The sequence below is a fragment of the Puntigrus tetrazona genome, chromosome 19 (genome assembly GCF_018831695.1).
Source record: "Puntigrus tetrazona isolate hp1 chromosome 19, ASM1883169v1, whole genome shotgun sequence".
NCBI classification, from domain to species: Eukaryota; Metazoa; Chordata; class Actinopteri; order Cypriniformes; family Cyprinidae; genus Puntigrus; species Puntigrus tetrazona.
Window position 1 is genome coordinate 1,750,909 of NC_056717.1, and position 27,059 is coordinate 1,777,967.

Genomic DNA, 27,059 nt, shown 5'->3' on the forward strand with positions numbered 1-27,059 from the left:
CTCTGGACATTTTAAAGAAGCCATTTATTGCTGAAGTTCAGGGAACAATAGCGTAACACGAAACCACTTTATACCGTGTCCGTACGGCTGGATGACAAGGCATTAAAGTTTGATGAAACTGAAGCGGATCAGTGGGAAAGCCTGGGTCGTAAGTGTGTGTAAGACTTGGCACTTAACAAAGCGAGATATGGATCTGAAATGGTGCCAAATGTCTGGTCTCACATACACAGACATGATCACACAGTCAGCCACACGATCATTATCATTACTGACAAATAACTATCACGTAAAATTACAAGGCATGACCTATATAATATTCAAAGCTAATTCACTGTATCAGTCTATAACAAATAAGATCAAACAAGACTTTTATATTTGTAAGAAACAAGAAGTGTGGCTTTAATTGGAAAGGATAAAGGAATCCAAGGGGAATTACCTGAGCTGGATTCACATTTAAACTGCTGAGCCACCCATAAATAAATTTTTAATAAAGATTTAATAACCGTACAATAGCCCACTATTGTCATTACCTCACTTTTTTCATTTAGTCCTTTTACTCTCAGATTGCATGAGATGCAACAAAACCAGAGGGAGGAGCTCAAAAAAGGGCTGCACACCACAACTGTGTGAAGTGTCTATGAATCTAGGAAGTAGTTACACCCTTGCATCCAATCTTTCAGCCCACATTAATTCTTTATTCATCAGTGTGAGCTGTTTCTCTCTCAAATCTACACCAAATACTATCTCATTTCATCTTTTCTTGCAGGTTTCCCATTAGTATGCATATCTGAAAAATAAGTATATTTTTAGTCTTAATTTTATGCACCACAGCAGCTGTGGTTAAGATTTTTAACTTTAAAAAACTAATAAAACGTTAGCATACAAACCTTTCAGTTAACTTATTTTACAGAAACTGACAGCAGTTAAACTGTCCAACTGCCATTTGTTTTTAATCTAACATTTAAAACAATTAAGTAATAAGTACATACATACATAACTAAAATAGTAAAAAGGTTTGCATTGCATCAGTAACTACATAGTTTTTGCTTTTATATAAAACAACATGCAGCATAACATAAGTGCTTCTCTGTTCGTCCTTGACGTAAACACATGCTCTACTTTCCAGTACAATGGTGACCCACAAAACAAAACAGGAAGCTGACTTTAAAAAAAAAAAAAAAAAAGAATTTATGCTAAAATACCAGCAGATGTGGTTGCCAGTAATCTAATTTGTTTGCCTCCACAAATTATTTTGGTTAAAAATATATATATTTTTTAATATAACCCCTTTAATACCACTAAATCCTCAGTCTTAAAGAGCACTTATAGTAATAGTAAGAACATTCAGCTGCATAATTTATTCATGGTGCAATGCTGAGAGTTTTGTACTGGCATCCAGCATGCCTTGCAGCATGTTTTTCTTTATTATTATTATTAATAGTCACCATTGTTGAGGTTCATGTGTTGATTCTTGATGTGTGTGTGTCTAAATAGTGTTGCAGTTCTAAAGTGTTTTTTTTTTTTTTTAAATATACATAATTCCTTTATAATCATTTGTCAACTTATCTTGTAGAATTATTTTACTACCATAAACAATAAGTATTCATTACAATTCACCTGTATCGATTTAAACTTACTGAGATAATTGAATCACTACCAACAGCTAGCCAAAACAGCTTAATTACATTTTCTTTTAGCTTTTATTTTCATAACAAATATGTTTCACAAACACAGTTACAACAGCAAGAGAAAAACTAACATTAAAGAGTCAAAGGTCAAAACGCAACTAAAGCAAACACTGATCATCAAAATGGTGAGGTCACAAACCATTTTCCATTATATATAAACTTTGTTAATCATTTAACATTTAACTGTGCTATTTTTACAGTATTTTAGCGTTAAATTCACAATCTTTTTTTTTACAGTGTGCTTTCCCTCCACTGTTTGTAGACAGTATAAAATAGGACTGATCCTGCAGCTCCTTAGGAACATTCAAAAGTTAATATTAAACCATGCTGTTTTGTAGTATAAATAGTGAGAGTTTACATTGAAAATGCCTAGAAGAAGTGCACTTCAAATACCCAGATGATACATTTATTCAAACAAATTGTTATATTTGAGATGCTTTGTAAACTAAATGTTTTCAGCTTTTATAAAGAGACTTTTAATAGTTATATTGTGTGAGCTTTGTTCCTGCTGGTGCAACTAATTTTGTTACATTACACTTTGGTAACATTGGTGCAACATCAAATTTGCTCAAAATTAACTCTCTTTGATTATGTGCTAATATTGTTGCATATGAGAAATATTAATTGCAAGAACTATTTATCAGCTTGGGTTAATAGACAGCACAGATCAAGCAGATTAGGAGCAGGTGTAAACTGATCTCAATATATGTTGTATTGAATGTTAAATGAGTAAGGGCACATAATAATGATAGCACAATACAAATACCACAGTTATATATGCATTGATTTAATTTGATTTTGGTCAGTCCTACAGTGTCTTATTGTATCAATTTGATGATTAAATGTCAGTTTTTGACATAAACATTGATGCATCTAACAAGAATAATAAAGGTAAAATGCCTGCTGATATAATTTTAAGGAGGCAAATATAGTCCATTAATGGTAAATTACAGTATCTCAGTGTCCTCTATAGTTTGTGGTAACAGTATGCCCTTTCGACAATAATATACACTCTTTAAACTTATTGTATCTGTCCTGTTTACTTTTTCAGAAGGAGGCTGGTATTGATGCTTTTCGTTACTTGACATACTTAAGGCTTTTAATTGAATAAGGTAATGCATAAATTCTCCATGCACATTAGCTCATGAAGGTCAGGGAGAATTACTTAAAGTATATTATAGTGTAATGCAGAATTTTAATGGTCACATCAATAAGATAATTAAAAGTGCAAGCATTATAATGCAGACCTTGCTTCTATGGTGAAGCAAAAACTTTCCATAAAGGGATCCTCGGGTGTTAAGACATTTATACCTTAATATAATGTTAATTATAACTGGAATATATGTAGTAAACTCATGAAAGATGCACATTGTTTTAAAAAAAACAACGACAACAGTTCTTGGACTATGGGAGACGCCATTATTTTATGTGCACAGTACATTCTGCTTCTACGATGTTGTTGAGGGGTCTAAGACGTTCGGATCCATTTGCAGGCTTTTATTAGGCAAAGGCATTGTCGAAGAAGGCAGACATTGAAACACAGCAAATGAGGCAAGGCAACAACAAAATCCAAAAACAGTCAGAGGTAGGGTCAGGCAGCAAACAATTAAAAACTCAAGTCAACCAGGATCAAAACCAAAGAATCTACAACAAGGGAAAAATAAGGCAGGAATGAACAAACAAGGCTATGCTAACTACAATAAAGCTACATGTAAGAGAAAGGACTGCTTCAGAATTTATAGAGAACCTCCAGGGCGGATCGGAGAGCCACCAAGGCTGATCTGGTGAGTTGGATGCCCACCAGGTTGGATCTGTCAGCTTGGAGACCCTGGATAGTAACTGGGAACTAAGAAGGGACAAGACACAAAAGACAGGCAGAGCAGACGGGACTGGAACCCTCCAGGGCGGACTGGACTGGCCAGGACAGCATACATGAGACCAGGGCCTGAAAGAAGCAGAGACAGACAACATAGACCAGGCATTCGTGGCCCTGAAGACCGAACATTGGCCGGATGCATCTACAAGCAGCCTCCTTAGGTGCAACTGGACTGAACGAGTGTTCACTGATGTCCCTCATTACTATGACGAGGCAGAGCGGGAATTCATAAACGGCATCCGGCCTCCATAGCCGTGACTGAACTGGCAGCCCTTATAACCGGGAAGGAATGGGGTGAAAGTTCATAGTGGGGTGAAAGTTCGTAGCTGTGGCAGGGCTAGACCAGAATTCATTATCTGTTTCCAGGGCTGCAGCTGGACTGGCAGTGAAATTAGCGGCAACTGGTACCAACTCTGGAGGTTCTACGGCTGATGCTGACACCTCTAGAGCAGGCAAGCAGATAGGAGAGATCTCAGGAGCTAGAAAAGAACTCAGGGGCAGACATGTGAACAGAAAAGTTCTCCAGAGCAGGCTTGTGGAATTAAATGTGTGCACTGGAGCGGATTTGCTGACTGGTATAGAGGTAGAGCAGTGTGTGGCCCAAAAACACAAAATGGCAACCGCCATTACAGGAAGTGCAGTGGATGGGAGGCAAAGAACAGTCTTAGGGAAGACTTATGCTGAAACCCCAGCAATACCGGCTGCCCTCACTGATATCACTGTTGGGTCTGCCAGACTGAATATCAGCGTCAAACGCACTCTGGGCTGGATATCCGCAATGGCTGAAGGCTCCAGTGTGGCTGCGAGCTTGTGCAGTGGCTCAGGGCAGGCGGCCATCTTGGGCAGGGGCTCTGGGAAGATGGCCCTCTTGGGCATGGTAGCCATCTTGGCTGAGGGATCAGGTGTGGTATCCATCTTGTGCAGTGGCTCAGGTGTGGCAGCCATCTTGGCCGAAGAACCAGGTGTCATAGCCATCTTGTTAAGGGGCTCAGCTGACAAAGCCGCAATTACAGGGGTCGATGCGGTATCCTCTTCCTCCGCAAGAGCCAGCATGAATTCTGACCCTACAGTCATTAAAGCAAACTCCACAAACGTTGCAAGTTGTATGTTGAGTGGCTGATTTATTCCCTTACAAAAGAAGTCGATCGATATACAGTCTGGTAAGTCTGAGTGATAGGCCAGGTCTAGATATTCCTGGGTGTAGTCCTCAAACGCTTGGGTGCCCTGCTTTAGGGTTAGTAGTGACATTGCAAGGCACATAATACCTGGCCATGGTTCAGGTGAAAAGCCGCTGGATCTTGGTTCAATGTAGCATTCTGTTACGATTGAGGGGTCTGAGGAGTGCAGATCAATTTGCATTATTAGGCAAAGGCATTGTCTAAGTAGGCAGATGTCGAAACACAGCAAACATGAATATTCGAGGCAAGGCAACAACAAAATCTAAAAACAGGCAGAGGTCGGGTCAGGCAGCAAACAATCAAAAACAGGCAAGATCAAAACCAAAGACTCTACAATAAGGGAAAAACAAGGCTATGCTTAAACAGAATTAAGTAAAACTCAGAATATCACACAGATCTGCAAATATTAAATGTTAAATAACACAAATAAATCTAATCCCAATTTATCAATGAGCAGCGGATGCAGCGCATATTCAGCTTTTTGCTTCGGAGTCGAGCGTGACACATTCTGCTCCATCTCACTTCTTCAAGTGACTGGCGTTATGACGATTAAACGGAGGTCATTACCATCATTGTAGGAAGATAACCATCTTGGAGTTGCAAGGTGAGCGTTGCCCCTGGTGGAGGACGGACTAGTCTTACAGTGATGGTGAGGAACTCTACGCCGAGGGGTACTCCTTCCACTGGCACTCCACACCCCGATCAGAGTCGTGCTGACTTTCTTGCAGCAAGGACTGGAGCGAAGGCTGTCTCCCTCCACCCTTAAAGTCTACGTGGCTGCAATTGCTGCAAATTATGACCCCATAGATGGGTACATATACGTGTATTTACTCTTTCTTTAGCCTGAGGTTTATTCATTACACCTTTTTGGTACAAAGGGGCTTTCCATTTCTATAAAAATAACATCTTACATTAAAAAGAAGCATCTTTACATGCTTTCGTACGTTAGTCAAAAACATAACAAATTACCTGTTTTATTAAAACATAATGACTTTAAAATTTACTTTAATTTAAAAACTAATTTAACAGCAAAGTGCACTTTTTAAAGGTGTATTTAAAGTGTTGCTTTTATTTCAGTAATATTAAATTAACTATAATTTAATATTTAATAAAATTAAGCACACTTCTTTTTTAGCAAAAGCAAAAGCGTGTTTTGTCAAGCATTACAAAATTATCCAAAAATAATGGAAATAAAGGTACAGTTTAAGAAAATGGTTCATTCAAAGTTTAAAAGTAGGCCTATAAAAAAATCCTCATAATTATGATGTGGCCTTGTAGTCATAAAAGCAATAATTAATAGACTGCAAAGGCATTTATTTAATTCAATAAATGTGGAACCTGCAGTTTTAAAGCTGTGTTCTTTTCTGTTCTATATCCAAAAATACAATGTGCAGCAACCACACAAATTCCAGAAGATAAAAACTAAATTATTTGCATTAAAAACAAAGTATGGTTTGCCTATAACTTGCACTGTGAACACATCCAGGTAAGAGATAAGGAAGAGATGGCAGTGATTAATCCTCTATTCAAAGTGTTCTTAGTCTCAAAGTTTTTGAAAACTTGTGAGCGACAGCTAGTTTGAAGCAAGAGAAAGACAGAGGACACATATCAGAAAGATGCCAATGTCAAAAAGGATTACAGAGTCAAAGCAACCAGACCGCAGCAAGTCTGGCGCCTTTACTTGGCTTAGCTTGAGATGTGTCTTTTCTGTATGCATATGCATACACGTATGCTCAGCCATATGTTTCCTTACTTTGTTACCAATTCAAATCAGATCTCCAACCCAATATCAAACAAAGCATGCTCATGGCAAATGATGCAAATTAGCAGAGAGACACATGCATCAGTTGTGACTTTGGGCTCAATCTTTTTGGCTTTATGTGTGTGATCAGATACATTATGGTGCAAAAATTTGAGGAAAAATAAAAAAGACACTATGGAATAGTATGCAGTGTTTCATAAAACCAGACTACATGGTATATTTAACACTTCTGTTATTTATTTAGAGTTAATTATTTATTCAAAGCAATAACCTTGGAGAGTGACATTCTATCTTATTGTCTACATATTCGCCGCAGGCTTCAAATCTAGTGCATTATGTAGTAGTGTGTCTGTAATATTTCTTGTGCGGTTATATATTTCTGTGTCTTTTTGACTGTCCAGACCACAACAGCATCCAAATGCAAAAAATGCGAGTTTCCCATGTCAGTGTAATGACATTTCTGTTGTTTTTTCATTCCCTATGTGCTCTCTGTGTGACCTGGTTTCTGTCTCCTGTCGATTGTTTCACTTGGTTCAGATGCACGTCGTTTAATTAAGTCATTATCACCCCTTTATAAGTTTGTCCAGTCTCGTCAATGTTATGTGATTTGCTACTACTCGTCATGTTGTATTGCTCTCTGTGGATTTATTAAAAGACTATTTTTGTCACCTTTATGTGCTCCTCACTAGATCATACTGTGACAGTCAGACACACATTCGAACATCGTATAATTAACCATTTTTGACAGCAGTAAAACATGGTTCTTTATATTTGAAAAGTGTGTGTGGTTCTGACACGTTTTCCCATGAGGAATAAAGTTTTAAAATTATGCTAAATATGTGAAATGTGAAAATGCAGCATTTTCTCTGAAGGTATGGGGGTAGGGTTATAGAATATAGTTAGTACAGTATAAAATCATTTTGACTATGGAAGTTATGATACAAAAAAAAGAAAAAAACAGTATATGTGTGGTGTTATTTTAGACCCTTTGGCTATAGAGCCTGGCTATAGAGACCCTTGACTCGCCTATTATTTCATGAAGTTCATCCTCAGAACAAGTTCCTTACAATGGCGCAGTGCCCAGTGGGACATATACTCTAAATGACACTGAAAGATCCTATAATTCTTATTCTGATCCTTTGAAGCTGTTAATGTCACCCATTCAAAGGCAATGTGGCCTAGATATGCTATTTATCTTCTCCTTTTCTCTTGTCACACGGCACAGGATGACTGTCAATATCGATATGTAGTCTAATAAGTCTAATAACTGCTTATGTTAATCATTTTCATTTTTTTCGTAATGTTAATCATTATTTTGATAAATCTATATCTACTGATTATGTGCTTGTCCTATTAAAGCATCCTAAACAGCTAGTCCATCACAGGGTTCAAGTCACCTTTATTTATACAGTGCATTAAACAGGAAAATAAAAATATTTGCTTTAAAGCATTTCAACAGTAATTTTTTTGGAACGTGGAACGTGCAGTTTGTCCTGCAAAACACAAACAGAATAACATCACCAGCTGCTGAATTCAAATCTGTGTTCGCTGACTGGTGCTGAGCCAGAGACAGCTGTGTTTGTACACCGCTGAGCATTGTAACCAATCACACATCATTCTGTTGTGCTTACGAATGCAATTCATAGCTTTCAGTACACCCATAGAACTGCAGGACAAGCCTGTCAATTTTCCAGCCAGAAATATTTAGATCACCTCTCAAAACATGGTTACATAGTATAGGCTAGTATATCATGAACATAGGCTACATAGTATAGGATACAACTTGGTCTCATTAAAATATGTACCTCTGTGCACTTTTTGTGCAGCACTGTTTTTACATACCTTACTGCATGTTTCTCAGCAGTTTCAAAGAGAAATGTTTAATTTTTGATTAATGTTTATTAATCAAAACTTTTGGAAACCGTAGTGATATATACTTGTAAGTAGGTATTTTGAGTCTCTGTAAAAAGTTTATGCCATGAGACCAGTAGAGACCAAATAATAATCACTTTTGCTTTCTTGTGTTCAGTGGACAGACAGGTTCATACTGTAAGTCGCACATGTTTACTTCCAATGCATTCCAAAATTCAGTTAGATAGTTAATTTCAGACCCTAATATTTGCTACTATTTTACAGTGAAATAAGGATCGGTTCAAAAAATTCCATTGATGATCATTTTGCACTGAAATTAGCAATTGTGGAATCACAAAAAACTGGAGGGACAATATTTGTTTTCACATTTTCTTTCGTTGCCTTCATGACATTTGTTTCCCTGGTTACAGTTTTGTTGCTTGTTATTCTGCATATTTATAGGATTCTCTCATCTTTGGTTCTTTCAGTTTATGATTAAATGTGTTTTGGTTTAGATCCTACAGTTTGTTGCATCCTTGTTCTGTTGACTTTCTCATGTTTTGATTTTGGCATTTTTAATAGCTATTTTAATAACTATTAAAATAACTATTTTAATAACTATTTAATAAGTTATTTTATTTTAATAGTCTTTTTCTGTCTAATAAGACCAGGTTACTGAGATAAATTAATTAGTATTCAATCTGTCAATTTTGATCTCTTTTTTATTATTACTAATAGGAGTGGATATGGCATCTGAAATATTTGTTTATTCAGACAGTTCAAATGTTACCTATATATTATTTGACTTACAGAAAAAGATAATTCTACAAGATAAATGCTGCTGAACAATATTAACACAAACACTGAAATTCTTAGAAGTCATTTCTCCCCAATAATGGAGATAAGTGCTGCTTTTGTTTGTGTGACACAAGTTTGTGATGTGATATGACAGACAGTGTCAAGGTAGGTTTATTTCTATTGGTATATATTTCTATTGGTATTTGAAGGTGCTTTACATAAAATGTTTTTTTTAAATCCTAAAACAATAGAAATACAATTGACAAAAGAGTACAAAATAAAGAATTACATTTGATTTTGATTTTTAAACTATTATTATTAGTACATTGGCTGTCTATTAGTACTTGCAAAGAATATATTAAACAAGTCATATGATGTTGCTAAAAAGCACATTATTTTGTGTATTTGGTGTAATGTAGTGTATTTGTAAAAAAAAACATTATTTTCCACATAATTTACAATATTGTTTCTCCTATAAGCCCCGCCTTCCTGCAAGGGTTCAAGTTCATCGTTCTCAAAATGCAAGGTGGTGAGATACTTTTTTCCTAATACATTCTTCTGCTGTGCAAATCTTTACAACTTTACATCTTAACCAAAATCCCAGTGTCAGAAATAGTCAGAAATGTATGTCAGTATGTGAATTTTGTGCATTTAATATGTACTGCATTCCAAATGGCAGAAATTGAAGCATATCTAAAGTAAAACACTGAAATAATGGGGAGTCTAAGCACAGTGTCAAGCAATGCTCAGGTGTCTCACAGCACAAATTCTGTGCAATGAAGCCTGCCATAAGCCATCTGAGGTTTACTTTTTTTGCCCACCCCATTACATTACAAAAGCTACTGTCAGTAAGCTGGAATTTGACAGAGAAACCTATGCTTTAGTTGGACTCCTATCATGTCAAGTGTGATAAATCTTTACAATTTTATCGGCATCATCTTTCTTGATTTTTTGTTACTATTTGTTACCAGTTAAGGTCATGAATAGACTACAGACTTGATTTCAAGCCAGACAGACATGTATTCAAGCCTCTATTTGAGAATGCTGTTTGAGGATTTTGAGATTCACACCTGTCAATCCCAATCAGAATGTAGAATGTAGAATATAAATGCATTGAGATATATATATATAAGAACCTGTGAAACCCGAATTAATCCTCAAACTGGAATTAAAGAACATCATTTAGCTTAGGCTGAAATTCTACAGCACTCACTGTAAATAATTAAACACAAATGGGTTTGAACCTTATTTTGTTTAGGAGGCAGACCTGGGGCCAGGGGACTAAACCGTGCAGGGGAGAAAACCTGAATATTTATTGAATGTCTTCCATTTGGTGGGATGAAGGGATGAATAGCCTGTTTACCTTGCAGCCTTCACAGGCACTGACACCATAGTGGTACCCCGAGGACTTGTCCTGGCAGACGAAGCAGGGTTTGTAGACACGAGGAGGGGGTAGAGGTGATGGAGGACTGGGGACCAATTCCTCTGAACTGGTGCTCTGAGTCTCAATGGCTGTAGGGGTAAAAAGAGACAAGAAACATAACTGATGATGACTGAGATGAATACACAGGTCTGAGAAAAATACCTGACATCAGATGAGCTTAAGACTTGTGAGCAGTTGTCTTAAGATCTGATTTAGCTGCGAAAAGCAATGAATACATACAATAAAAACAGCAGGAACAACAAGAAAAATGTTTGACCTATGTAACCAATACCTGTTTGTCGTTTGGATGTACAGTATGGCAAGCATGTAAACGTAAATTTACTGTAGGCATACAGTTGACTAGAATCTGAAAAAAAGCTTGGTTTAAACTCTACCTTGCAAGACTTATTCTAACATACAGCTCAATGAGCAGCATCAACAGCTTTATAAGGTTTCATGCTATCTTAAATAATTATGCTTAAACTTCATAAGTCACTTACTTGGAATGATCTCCACAGACACTTAAATTTGCCTTTAACGGAAAGGATAATGCAAATTTAATGCATCCTCAGATTTCTTCCCAAAATTAAGCTACAATGCTACACGTCCAAAGGATAGATAGATAGATAGCTGAATTTTGTCTTTCTATTTTCACATGGTCATGATTTAAATGGTCAAATTTAAATCATGCTGGCTAATTGAATTGAATTGGCTTACTAATGATTGACAATACAATAAATAACATTTATATAGATTGTATTTTGTGAACTTTTATTTTGACTAACCTAAGGTGTACTTACAGTGGGTCACAAAAGAAAACCTCACTCTAAAATTCAGCTAAATTGAATTATATAAATATGGATTAGGGCTGGTAATTTAACACATTAATTCAATTAATTAATTGTGGTGGAAAATAACACATTAAAATTAATGCATATAATGCACATACCCTGCCCCAGACCTAGCCGACATTTCATTGATAACAAATATGAAGCAGTGCAACAACTCACTGAATGATGGAGTCCAGAGAACACTGTAAATATGTCCCTAAAAGTCAAGATATGGGGCAAAATGTTGAGTTTTGAAGTTAATGAAGTTAATGTTGTGTTATGTTGTTTGTTTTGGTCAATTTTGTCAAGGAGAATATGAAGACAAGGCAGAACTGTTCATCCTCGACCAACATACAGTGACCGATTGGTGTATGAAATTAAAGTACTTTGATGTCACACACACCGATCGGTCTGATGATGATGATCCGCTTCCTTTGAGCAAGTCTACCGATTCAATGGACCATTCAAAATGAATTCTTTACTTCACTACTGAATGAATCTGCCAGGGCAAGTTGTAGGATTTTGTTTTTAGGGGGGCTTAGCCCTCAAAGAGAGATTAGATACAAATTACCTAAATAAAAAGTATTTTACAGTGCTTTTGAAAACTGTATCGTAACTGTAAAGTTACAGATGTTGTAGAGTGATTTTGATTTCTTGATTACCATTATTAACCAAATATGGATCCGTTATACTGACACACATTGTACACTTTTTAACTCTTTGTTTATTTAAGACATTGCCGACTGCATTTACATGAATTTTTGTCAAGAAAAACATTTTGACAGCAAATGCGTATTTGTTGTGTGATATGTGTTGTGTATTTGCTTATTTGCTCTGAAAAATGCGAAAGTGGACGATCCGATTTCATGAAAGTGTTTCAATTGCACGATGTTCTGTTGCATATGAGATGCAATGGCTTAGAGGTGTGGGGAATGTGCGTATCATAAGCACACCAAATAGAAAATTGTGCCATTGAAATGCACTTTAATGAGACAAGGCTGGGGCCCGGTCTGTGCAGTGGCTTGTGCACGCTTCATTGAAATGGGTGTGCACATTAACGTTCTATTACAGCGTGTGACATCAATAAACCAGCGAGAATGACAAACTTTCTTGATGAAGCAACACTGGCCTGATCCTTTAGAGAACTGATTATAGTTTTAGCATGGCTGAGACGAAAAAAAAACCCTAAAAAGGTCTTGAAACACTCCTGGAATCTGCCATTTAAATGAATCAAATAAATAACACAACAACTTAATCATTAACACATTTACTACCACCTATTGGCAGTTTTAGATGATCATTTAGAGTATCATTTCACTAAAGAAATATTTTATTATTTGCATAGTAATACTAATAAAATTAATACAATAATTAATTAAAGGTACAGTTCACCCATGCAAAAATGACAATTGTGTCATCATTTACTCACCCTCAAAGTTCAAAAGAGTATATCGTCGCTTTTGGGTGGAAACCTCCTATGTCAAAATTTTGTAAATTTCATATTTTCTTCACAAATTGATGCTATTGGTCAGTCTCCATGTGGGTCTGTTAAGTATTAACCAATCTAAAGTGTTGAAAATAGTTTGAGAGCATATCTCTTAACTCCAATAGACAATTAAACTGTCTGAGAAGTCTCGTAACTCCACCTCGTCAAGCAGCATGTTCTCCAATATTTAGGTTAGATACATTTGAGTAGGCCTGTTTTGTTGTGAGCAGATTATAGGCCAATTTTTGCCTATTAGACAGCCTAATCAGATAATTTTTTTTATATTGCATCACCTATAGCTCTTAAGCCTTTAAAATATAGTTCAGAAAGATGTATGTAACCAGAATTGTTAGCTTTGGTTAACCATTGAAGCCTTTCTCTTGTTAAAAGGCTCAATGCCGATGCCGTTCAGATTAATTTCCACCTTTTAGACAGCCTAGTCAGCTTATTGTTTTATATTGGTATTGCATCAATCATAGCTCTTACATTTAAAATACAGTTTAGGAAGATGTGTGTAACCACAATCATCTTTGATCAGCTTTTAAAGCCTTGTCTCTTGTCAAAAGGCTCGGTGTACTTCTTTTTCACGAGGGTAGACACATAGCTTCAAGTATCTTGAGTCAACCACACACCAGCAGTCCATGCAGTCAGTATCAATGGATCAGCCCACAGCGTCAGTAGTCATGTTCTGTGCTTCACTACATGCAGATCTGCTGATCAGATTACAGCACTTCACCACAGTATAATCAATTAACTATGTTTCTAATTCAAAACTTCATATTCAAAATCTGATTCAAAATCAATTCAGAAATCTGTTATGTATCTCAATATTTTTCAGCCATCTGATAGATACATTAATAATTCTGTATTTGCTCAGAAATGGGTTTTCGGTCATAGGTGATGCAGTATGTCAAAAGCCTGAGCTAAATTTTAAAAGTCACAGTCTTGCACTGGCAATGCAATATCTGTATTTAATTGGTTTAAGCATTATTAACATAGCTCAAAACATTACAGCATATGTTTGCAACAAAAAGAAGGCATCAGAATATGTTTTGAGTGTGATATTGAAACAATAACAAATAAGCTAAGTATTGCAACTAAAATGTTTTAATAAACATAAATATAGGAAACTGAACAAATAGTCCCCGCTGCCTACAATGATTCAAAAGCAACAAAATCATTGCAAATACTCTATAAATATTTAATATATTGCCCAGCCGTAGCTAACAGCTATGTTTCTGAATTATTAAAGTTTATAGGACAAGATAGACCGATTTCAATCTACCGTAACTTGATGGAATAATAGCTCATGCTTGATAACCACAAATCAAACAGCAGGCTCTATGTCTCTGATCCAAAGCAGCAAGACTTACTCGAATTGATTTTTTAACGCACTTGTGAGCACATCAGTTTAGTAAACAACATTACTGAGGACAAACGACTGTCTTGTTTGAGAGAGTAACGGAATAAAGAGAAAACGCTTATTGTCTGTGAATGAGATTGATTCCTCAAGCGAAGAACGCTGTGTTGTGTAGTTGTGTTTATATGTGTGTAAAATAACAAGCTGAATTAGCCTTAGGCTTAAAATGGTTAATTTTCTGAGAGACCTTGACCAGGTATGTGTTTGCATTTGATTCAGCAGTTTAGAAGTATGAAGCTCTTTTACTTTAAAATGCTCTTTATACTTGACAACCTGCAAAACAAAGAGATTGGTTTTCTTTGGGAAAACAGATGAGTGATTTATAAAAGTCTTTTTTTTTGTACAGGCTTAAAACGTAAAAAAACTTTCTAAAGTTTAGGGATGTCAGCTGTTGACAAGAGTGGTCTGGACCCTTCAAACGAACCTCCAAAAACACAGGAGATACGTTTTTTTAGGGCTATTGTGTAGACCAAACCCACAGACCATACTGTTGTGTTTAATGATATGTAAGCAATAAGGTACAAGAGGCTGTGCTTTATTGTGAATAAATCTGCATCACATTGTACCTAACAATGCCCTTCAGCCGTGATTTATTCATGATACAGCACTGTCTTTCGTACTATACTGCTTCTATAAAACGGTTACCACAATAAAAAAATATTATCCAATAATACATGTATTGAAATGTTACTTTTTTGAAGCAAATTTGTTTCCTGACAGCAACAAAAATAATTCCTGACAGCCACAGTAAACAGTAGAAGAATGTTCCGGAGCATTCCTCTCACTTAATGAAGCTTAAATAAAAACAGAGAGTTGCAGAGAATAGCTTATCATTCGCTGCATCATTTATTTTTTAACAACATATATGATATTTTCTCTCACACATACATCTCCTTATCTCTCAACATGACCATATCTTTTTGTTTTAAGACAGACCCATTCGCAGCATAGCATGAGATTGCGTCATTACAGTGTAAACTGATGGACATATGGGCATATAAAACCACACATGAAACTCAAATCTAATAGATGCAGTAATATTCCCTTCTCACATCAGAAACTGCAGGCTTTGACACAGACATGCACACACATCAACATTTCTTCAAATGACAATAACAAAATAACAATTTATTAGACTGGGAAGAGCGTGGTCTCAAAATTAAAGATGAAAGATGCAATATAACACCAGCAAGGGTAACTCATACTTCATTAAGTAAATAACAAACATTTACATTTTCGAAACACTGTATTATTACACTGCATTATTGATTATGTTGCTAAGGGTGTTGGTCAGTGCTACTCAACATATGGGATGAAATCTGAATTCATGTCCAAGGCCTATGCATGCAGCCAAGAATTCTGAATGAAGGAGATGAGGAAACTCCATTCAAACTTAACAAGGCCAGTTCTTCCATTTATCACGATACACCAGGTTTAAAAGTACAGTGGATTTTCTAGAGACAATGACACATGACTTCGGAACGTTTGCTCAACTTATCACACTAGTATTCACATGCCACAGTTTGTTGGGTTTCTTTGCGTATGAGCAGCTAATGAGCTGACATTCAAATACTTGGCCAGCGCTTGCGGTAGCAGTTGCAAAACACCTCAGGAACCATTCACCTTCCCTAGCTCCACCTGTATAGATCTGTTACGGGGTGATTTTATGTATGTTATATACAGGGCTTATTTTATATATGTTATATGTGCAGAAGCAGTATTTCTTACATGCTCACAGCATGTTGAGGATGTACTGGCAATAGCAAATCTCAGTACTTGTTCTGCAGCAGCAACTTAGCAAATCTACTCCACCAAAACCATTAAATTCCTAATGAAATCAAAATGTGCACTATTTACTTCATTCACACATTGCTAGTGGAAGTAAATGTTCAGATTTTGAATAAAGATTATCAAGACAATCTTTATTTAAAATCTGAATGTTTGTTTATGCTCTGGAAAGGCATTCTGTCTTTTTGATGGTTTGGGCAAAATATTCTTAAACATGCGCCTTAAACCACTGGTTTCAACAACAGTTTCAGTTTGAAATATGTAACAATACTATGAAGTCTGCAGCACATTCTGTTTCATGCTGACTTTAACATTGCCGTGTACATTAGCATGCTAAAAAAGAGACAGAAATTAATTGCGACAGTGCTCATACCATGCTCATCTATTGATACAAGAAATCTCTTATCCTCCATCATTACATCAGACTGAATAAATGAGGATGATAATAATAATAATAATGAACATTTTTGAGAAGAAATGGAACAGACAGCAATCAGAACTCCATCAACACATTTCCAGACTTTTCACTAGACCAGATGTGCAGGATAGATAAATCCAGCTACAGTCTCTGTTTAAGTACACATTGATTGTGTACAGCTGAAGTCTCTCTCTGAGTGCTTGATCTGGTTGTTTGGACAGACGAATGACTCTTATTGATCTCATTTCTCACTCGTGCACCTCCCCAGTGACGCTCTAGTGAGGATAGCCTGATTAAATTAATGAGGGCAGCTTGACATTTTGTTTTCATTTGAGTCAAGACTATTAGTGCCGCAGCTTGTGGTAGAAAACAATGGTTTCCATCTGGAGAACAGAGTCACTCGTGGTATCCATGTCAGTACTCATAATATTTGCTAATCTGCTTTAATCAATAAAGACAACCTTGAATATTGATATGACATCTGCTTGTAACAGGGGGACTAAGACTTTCTTAAAATGTTTAATAGCTATAAATAAACAAAAATTCGATTTATTACAAGTTATTCAGAATTTTGAATGCTTTTTATGACAAACTCTTCGCTGTATGCTGTGTCAAAGATGCATGCTTGCTCTGATGTAAACAAGCAACCGATGAGAAGCACATGAGAGACACTCTGGATGAAAACACGTTCACTCTCTGACAGCATATGGTGCTGAACAGCAGAAATGCAGCCGTTACCACGGAAGCCCCATAACAGCTTTCTCTTTCTTAAATGTGTTTAAATGATTTAAATAGCCATTTGGATGTCTGTATTCATCAGAGCACCAAATACTCAATGCAATCTGGTTGTAAAGTGATACCTATTAGTCTTTATAATTCTTTTGCATTTTAATCTTTGAAAAATTGTTACCTTTATACATTTTTGTGCATTCCTTTATTGTACTTAAATGTACATTTTTTATTATACCTGCTGTACTATATTTTTTCATATCTTTTTTGTAACAATACTGTGATAACACCGTATACCCTGATAAAAGCATTAGCAATTAATCGCAACATGAAAATTTGATATCGACATATCACTAGAGAAGGCACTAAGCCACCATGGAGCCTCATGACAGCACATTTATAAAAAAAAATCATAATTGTATAACTGTAGGCAAAAATACCATTCTTCCATTTTAACACTGGGTTATTACACCAGAGAGAAGACGAAAGATGACATCTGCAGAATATAAATAATCATTCTTACATTTCACTCATTACTGTTTATTTGAAACGCAATGCAGAGACGAGAGGCCACCTGCGGACACATGAGGCACATAAAGGCTTTTCCATTTACTCTTTCTAGTGGCAGGCTGCATTCACCACATGAGGTGCATAGGAACCTCTCTCCATTTTCTGGGCGATTAAATCTCACCGAAGTGGCCGGGCGACTTCCCGCATGCTAACATGCACAGAGCAGCCAGTAGATGAGTAAAGGACAATGACAGACAGGCCAGAGAGAGGGCAGCAGAAACGGTGAGCTCTGCTGTTAGAGAAAGTCTCATGGCTTGTCTCAGTGAACTCTTAGCCTCTGGCTGAACCCACCGCAGGGTCAAACAGGAAACTCTCACACCCATTCCAGACTATTCACTCAATGGGGGGAAAACAAACTGAAAACAGCACTGCTGATGAACACAGTCAACCCAGAGACAGGTATGAACGGTCGACTGCCGCGGAAGGCTTGAAAGAGAGAGAGAATGGGAATGAGAACAACAATTCTGCAGAATCCTACCAATCCTGTAGTGGATCCAAAAGTCAATTACAGCATGTGTGCTTGAAACATCATACAATACGCAAAGGTTTTTTTAAACTTTCAGGTTTAGTGCTGCCGACTTTACATTTAAAAGCATGATACAAAACAAGAGAACAATTTCTGTTCAATCCTGAATGGAATCCTGGTATTGGAATATCCCAATAGCATAAAATGGTTCTGCAGGACAAACAGTAATACTAATATAACGGTAATATTTTATTTTACAGTGTCCTTGTTACATGTACTTTCTATCATAATAACAATTATGTATAATTACATGCATGTAAAACGAACCTCATTCTCACCCCAACCATATAGAACGTACTTGCAGTTAATTAATATTACTCTGTACTTAAATGTATAATCACACTGTAACAAGAACACCTAGAAATAAATTGTAATAATTTTGAAATATATTACTATTTTGCTAGTGTACTACTACTATTGTACTATTATTTTAACTACCAATAAGAAGTAAAATGTCCAAATTAATATTATTTTTAATCTCATACTTTTACTCTTTACACATTAATCTGGTGACAATGCATCAAAATAACTTTAGGTGAACCTAAAATGTAAATAAAGTCTAGGAAAAATCATGTGCCTCTGTAACTATGCCTCTTGTTCTGTACAGCAAACAAACAAATGTTTCCTTAGTGGTAACTCACCAGAAACCATGAGCTTCTTTACAAAACTGAATGAAAATAATAATAATAAAAGAAAAGAAATAAACACAGTCTAGCCACATGGAAACAAAGAAAACGGGGACAGAGTACGAGTGCGTGCGTGAGAGAGAAGAGAGATAGGGACAACAAGAGGACTGACAGGCATTTCCTGTTCGTCCCGGATAGAAAGTTCCTCAAGTCTAAACTCTTTATACAGTTATGTGATCATAGCTTAAACAGCACAGCTATTCTCCCAAATATATTTAGTAGTGTTTGTTCGATATTGGAAATAACTGAAAACAAAATACAGTTTTTGTTAGCAGGTGTCTTGTGATGGTGTGCTTTAACTCTAAGCAATTAGACTTTTTATCTTGCGAACAATAAAGACCACAAGGAACGTCTAAACTATTTCTAGAGACCATATCATAGAGATCTATGGTGTCCTGGGCTTCAAGTCACGCTCTTGAAACACAACAAGTATTTTATTTTGCATTTTGTATGTTTAACCACACATACAAACACATGCACTTGAAATATTTAACCCTGGGTCATTCTAAACCTTGGGTAAATGTATTCCTAGGTTATCTTGCTTTACATCTCAGACTGCTATTTACCCAGGGTTAACAATTAATCCTGGTATTCATAAACTGGTGTTTCACACTGTACATTCCTAAACCCTGATCAATTGTCTTATTTGCATGTTTGTCAACACTGTGTATCATATTATATAGGCTGACATTAATATAAGTGCACGTTTTCATGGATTACAAAAGTAAGAATGAAACAGGCTCTTCTTCCCTTCTGACTACATGTAACAAGAATATAAATTGGGGCCCTAAAAATTGATTAATCAATTAATTACAAATTTTGTTTAAAATTGATATATAATGCAATTAAAATTCTGCACTATAGTTCACCAAAACTGCTTTAAATGTCCCCTTCCTATCAAATACCACCAGACCACTCAGTACCATCAAATACCATGAGATCAGTCAGCAGCTTTAAGAATGCTCCATCTATGAATTGTCTGCTACTTTTCCGATTACTCTTCATGGCCCAATCAGAACTGCAGTGTGTCAGATTCAAAGCCCATCCACTTACTCCATCCTTCAGCTCAGCAGGTGCACAAACCTTCAAAGACACTAGTAAATAAACTATAAAATAAACACTGAGATGGGTTTTGCTGGAAAAACATAAAACAAAAAGAAAGATGAAAAAAGGATGAATGATGTTAAAACAGAGAGAGGTGGAAGGTTTCATTTTAACCCTTTAAAAGCTTTTTGAAACAATGAGCAGCTATAGGCTGCACATAGGAGACGAAGACAATCTTGGCATACTCTATTTAAGACACAACAAAATGGTTACACCTTGTAAGATTATTCTGCAAATAGGTAGTTGACATTTTCATGTCAACTCTGGTCTACGAATATTTGTATTTTGATTTACACCACAGGGTGGTTGACTAGCACTTTTCATTACACATACATTCATTTTAATGAAATTAAAATAAATGAAAAATTAAAAAATGTATTTCACACCACTGATGACACAAACATACCTGACTGCACTCATCACACACTCACCTGGATTTAATCACTCTCACACCTTAAATAGTAGTTACAAACTAAAGTATTGTTTAGTATTCATCCCTCTCCTAGAGCTACTTTTACGAAAGCCATTCCCTGTTTCCAAGTTTTATAGTTTTTTCTTGTTTCGTGTTCTGATCTCTGCCTAGTTTCTGGATTTACTCTTTGCCTGCTGTCTCGGACATTGCTTGTACCCCATTTGGATTATTGCTTGCACCCCTGGATTATTGCTCTGTCTTGCCCCTTTGGATTACATTTGCCATGGACTGACCGTCGAACTGTTCTCTGGTTTCCTCCCACAAACCTATTTGTCATTGTTCTGACCCGGCCTGTTTTTGACCATGTTTTTAAATAAAGCTTCGCACCTGGATCTGCACGTCTCTCGTCTCGTCTGCAATGCTACACAAAGTGACGATAGCAAAATAAAATGAACTGTGACATATTATACCCTAACATTCCTCATAGAGTGTACTAACAGGAAATTGATACAAAACTTTAGACTTAGACTTACACACACACGCACACACACACTCACTAACCCTCTGTATGAGCGATCATAACAGCCAGGCCCTCCCATCATCTATATATTACATGCAGCTTCATCTCATTTCAAAGTTGTTTTAGAGCTTTTTTATTCCCTCCGTACAGGAGTCACATCACAGACGCACAAAATTAGCTTGCCGTGCACACTGTGCCAATGGCCTTTCAAGTCTGCCTGTGAAGCGCTAAAGAGAGAGAAAGACAGAGCAAGCGAGTGAGCAGTGGTCGTAATTAGCACATATCACACTAGCATAATAGAGGGAGGTGTATAAATATCTTGCTCTAATCTTTCCAAATGCCTCTTATGATGTTTTCACACGCTGAGGCTAAAGGGTTCAAACATAGCTAGCAGCTCTGATGACAGACTAGTGTTTTGGGAATACTGTCATTTGGAGCCCAGAACAAATCTGTTGTGTTGGACTGCTTAAATGGTATTGAAAAGGTTTTGAAAATCTACTTGACTTGAACACAAAGAAGATTTGGACTAGGTTATGACAAATAAACTGACAGCGGTGAAGTCCACATCTTCAAACTCCCACACAGCATTTTTTTTTATTTTGTCATTTGCTATGTTATTGCACAATACAGTTAAAACTTGCTGACAAGTGGAATTTATATGATATTTGGTGCTTTTTAAAAGTAGTGCTGTGTATAGGAAGATGTATTTTTGTCTAGTTGCATATGTACAGGTTGTAACAAACCACATGCTGCTATCACAACAATATGCACATAATGGAAAAATCTCAGAGGGTGAAAAAAACCCAACACATTCTTTATTAAAAGGAAAAGGTGGACAGTCATACTGTTTTTGCTTCTTGTGCAGTTACAGATATGCTAAATATACTGTAACGTCGATTCGCAATTACAGGTTTTACATAAATTATCATAATAATGATGTATATAACAAAAATATCTATGTAATATTGCATGCAAATACCCTAGTTAATAATGCACAAATGGATCATGCCATACACACACGCATGCACATATATATGTATATGTATATGTATATATATATATATATATATATATATATATATATATATATATATATATATATATATATATATATATGTCATGCAAATTAAAAATGTTTTACATTTCTATACATATCAAATTGTATAACTGTACATTGTCAGCCTCTGAAAAAGAGCTATGACACAAAACCAGTTTTAACAAATGAATGTACATAATCACTGCATTTATAGAGACTTATAGAGACTAAGTAATAACCCTGTTTTACATGACAAGGGCTGTCTTCCACTGCCAGGATGTCACTCTATGAAAAAAAAGAAATACCGATACACTAATAAAATACAACAATTGAGAAATTATGCAGATAGTGATCACTATTATATTCTATTTCTTATGACTGCAAAATATGTTCTGAGAGGGCAGCTGCTTTTAGCTAACTCACATTTTCCATTTATCACAGTTAATACAGCAAATGATTCCTTTGTTTAAATTAATTTAAATAACTTAGCTGAACCTGTTAAAACAAGACCTGTTAAAATATGAAATATTACTTTGAAAAATATAGAATTACAAAAAGTACAGCTCATCCTCATTATCTTTGCTCCAATTCGTTCTCGTTCTCAATTTATTGCACCACAGATGAACACAAGCTGTTTTATCAGAGCAATTTACCAATACGCACTAATGACGATCATTTTCTAAATCACTGAGATGCAAATAAACACATTTGGGTTGTGCGGATACCAAAGAATCCGTTGGACTATAGAAAATAATTTAATTACTCATGGCTGCTGAACTAAATACATAAGGCATAATGATGTGTGAAAATGCTGCCAGTTTTCACCGTGTGATACCGATTTTGTTTTATTTAACTGCAGCTGCATTTTAACCTCAGTCAAGATCAAGCAGGTCTGAGGAAAGTTCAAGACAGAGCTCAAGAAGACTATATAACGCAAGTCATCCAGTAAATCAAATGTTATTCAGTCACACTGAGTGAATGGATTGCGGTAATCGCCCTAGTACAGCAGGAACACAGGCATCTCAGAGAGCTTGAGTGGGCTGTTGACACCGTCAGACGGCGGCCGTCCGATAAGGGCCACTTTGCTTTGATTTGTGTCCACCGAGCAAATATAGCCAGGGAAATGACAGTGAGTGTGCACTCAGTGCTATCTTCATGAGGGTCATTAGGACGTAAAAATAAATAGTGCTTTTGACAGTAAAAGACCAAACAGACATGTGCTTTCACAATAAATGAGTTCTCAAGCAAGCTCAGATTTAAAAAAAAAAAAAAAAAAAGTAATGAAGTTGGTGTTTAAAAAGTTGGTTTCAGGGGACTTTTCTGTGTATATCTCTGTGTAAGTTGGGCCGGTGGGTGTCAAAGTCATGAATGTTTACAGAGCACATTCCTAAAGCTGCTGCACTGACCATAAATCACCGAAAGGAAGCAGGTCCCACACTGTGCAGATATGTAGTGTTCGGCCGCATCTAAAAATTTCTGAACATATGTATTGCTACATACCATAAAGCAACTCGGACTTGGAGAAAGTGAAAGCTTTATGATACGTACGTGTTGAATTTGAAAACCTTTTTTGCTATAAATAATACCCAATATCTACATTTTTCATTAGCTCTTTAGCTAACACTTTATTTTAAGCTGTCCTTGTTACATGTTACATGTACGTAGTATTATAATAATAAATTATGCATAATTACAAGAAGGTAACATTAAGCCGAACCCTAATCCGGACCCTAACCACGTACATGTAGTTTATTAATATTACTCTGTCCTTAAAAGTATAATTAGGCTACACCTTAAAATAAAGTGTAGCCATAATTACTTTAGTAAAAACAAAAACATGCAATTACAAGCAGCTCCAAAACCACCTACAGTAATGCAAAGGATGACCTCAAAAAGTACTGTAGCAGTGAAACTGCAATACCATGGGACTTTTATACATACAGTAGTTTTGAATAGTGGCCATATTAATGTATGTATCCCCAAAAAATCATTTGACTGCTTTTTACATTTTCACGTTTTTAGTAATATTGTAATTCATCATACTATTGTATCATAATTTGTCAGGTGTGTGCTTTGTGTAGAGCAAACCCTGACAAAAATATGACATCGATGATATCAGATGGCAATAGCATGGTACTGATACTGTATATACTGTATAAGTTACTGAATGATTAACACATAGCATTACCATGGTAAGTGATCAGCAAAACCTAATATCGCTGTTACAGTGACTGTATCAGATCCCATGGTACTCTAGCTTAATACCGCTGAAATACATTGGTACACAAGATTACCATGCCACTTTTGGCACTTATATTTAATATTAATCCGTTGTTGTGAATAATTGCAGATGGGAAATAAAGGCTGATTTATCATGAATGAAGCGCTATGCACATGCATCACCGTGATAAGGGAATAAAAGTATAGACCTACAGTGTTTGGTGCGTCGGTGTTGCCAGCTGAAGCACGCTTTGAGCGCTTTCTCCTGTAACATACATGACGAGGAACTGGACGAGTAAAACTCCAGCATGTGTCCCGATAACACATCCATACAGTCAAACATCATGCACTTTATTTCGCTGAAGAATAAAAGAATAAAATTTCAATCGGGTCGTCCTTCATTTGTTCACAGAAACTCCATCAACTCTGGGCAGCCGCGGATCTCTCTCCGTTTCCACACAGTCTCTAGACACGCGATCCATCCCGATCCTCACTGGCAATTTTCAGAGTAAAAACGAACGCTAAACGGATATAAACACGGTTCCGCTAGGTGTTGTGTCCCGTTCCGGTTAGCGACAGCGCTCCTCTATAATGAGGGATGAATTTGTAAATATATATCGCGTTTAAACGCGCAATGACGGATTTCGTCTCCTGCCTCCGTGCAGCTCATTTCCTACTAGTTCATTCCTACACAATGAAAGATTGAGTTGCCTAATATATGCGAGTGAACTTTCTGTGAACCCTTCCGAGGCTGCTAACCTTCAAATGACCCACACCAGTGTGACATCACCAGCATTCACACACACACACACACACGCGCGCGCGCGCACGCACACACAGCTCCGCAACGCAGGAGCGGCTGAGAGCAGAAACACAGCTCAACACAGCTTTTCCCTCGAAAGAATATTCCCTACACATTAATATTTTCCTGAGTTACAACTTCACTGCAGTTGGGTTAAGAGAGCAGTACATAAAATGAGTTTTAAAAGTAGTAGCTTACACTTTAGCTCACATAAAAAGGCTTATTACAGACATATTATTTAAAAGTAGGCTACATACAAAAAAGCAAGCCAAGTCAAGCATATCGCGCATATATGTTACAAGGCAAATTTTGTCAAAGCAGCAAGCCTACTTAGTATGGAAATACAGTATTAAAAGAGTAAGAGTCATCCAGACATTTTTATTTAATATTTACAATAAAATATGTATTTGTTACCATCCTAGTCCATCCCTACATCTTATTCTATAGCACTATTATTCTATTATCTATAGCACATCTGTACATAAGATTTTTGTGGTTACATACTACATACACATCTAGTTACTGTGTAAGTACAGTACTCAGGTAAAGTGCGACCAACATTAAAAGTATTAATGGACTTGTCTTTTCTTATAACATTTTAATTTGGTAGGTTCACAACATAAAACGTACTATGTAAAATTATTCTATAAACCTTAACTTAACATAACAGTCTTCTCTGAGAGTCTTCTCTGAATCGCTCTAACAGTACACATACACCAGAGGTCTTTTTGAATTAAACCTGCCAATTGTCAACACACCCTTAGATAATATCACATAAAGCACTTTTTGTATTTTGTTTTTAGGTAAGCCACAAAATATTACATATGAGTTCTGAGTAAAGCCTAAAAATATATAATATATTTCAATATATATTGTGGATAGACTTGTTTTACACATTAGGCACATTAAGTAAAAAGTGAAAAATTGTGTTTTTAGCCATGTGTGTCAGTTTTTACATCTCTGCGTGTGTGTGTGTGTGTGTGGTTTGGCAATTGTGGTTTATGGGTTTATTTGTTTCATGAAATGGGCATGACAAAGGTATTACAATTTGAAGGAGAACACTGCCAATGTCCTCATAATTCAAAAGGCATAAAAACATACTAAATAATGTTTTTTGAAAATCTGAAAATGCATAAAGTTTCCTGTAGGAGGTAGGTTTAGGTATAGGGTTGATGTAGTCAAAGACTATTGATTACCCAAGATGCATCACCCCTATAGTTCTGAATGGGGAAAAATTAAACGCCTAAAATGGCAGATCGATCACAAGAAGCCCCACCTTCTAAATATAATAGCCAATCGCTGATCTGTGAAGTCATAACATCACTGCATCTGCCGTTATAAGTTCTGGTTGCTATAGAAATAGTCAGCATTCTGAGACGTGTGCCTAGGACACAAAAATACTTAATATCCTATATAATGTCCTATACTATAATCACTAACTATAAACTATAGGTGAAAATTTGAAAATAAATGGACTGCAAATTAGACTTCACAGGTTATTTTGCCATTTTAAGTGAGATTCCATTTTGAAGGGAACGAACATTTTTATTTTGAAGGGCACTAAGAATGGCATAGGGAATAAGGGAACATCAATACATCACTTCACAGGAAGTGGAGAGGGAAAATCACCCAACTGTCTTTGCGCAGTCAGACCTAGCGATAGAGCAAAGCTGTTGAGGTTCTGCAGTGGAGCGGGTAATAAATGTTTGAATAAAATGTTATTATACAAACTAGAGTATTACTAATGGTGATGAGTTACATTTGCATATTGTTTTGTATGAGTAGTTAAAACGTAATAAAACTGGCAAAAAACAGGTCGTCATTTCTTTATATTTTACTTTGTTTACCTCACAAACGATTTGCATGTGGGAAAAAAGTGGGAAACCACTATTTATAGCAACATATACATTTTGACTATATTTATTCCATACATAAC

At 36.2% G+C, this 27,059-nt stretch overlaps 1 protein-coding gene across 3 annotated transcripts in view; it reads right to left on the reverse strand.

Moving 5' to 3' along the window:
• Positions 1-27,059, reverse strand: part of LOC122324230 (retinoic acid receptor beta-like) — a 159,002-nt gene that overhangs the window by 45,913 nt on the left and 86,030 nt on the right. For 2 of the 3 annotated variants that reach the window (XM_043218506.1, XM_043218504.1), the window contains one exon: positions 10,517-10,665. Coding sequence is in view for 2 of the 3 variants with exons in the window: in XM_043218504.1 (XP_043074439.1) it covers positions 10,517-10,665 (149 nt within the window). In the remaining variant the exon portion in view is untranslated. Of the gene's footprint in view, positions 1-10,516; positions 10,666-24,534; positions 25,099-27,059 lie in introns of those variants that run through there. The other variant, XM_043218505.1, reaches the window with a different exon arrangement.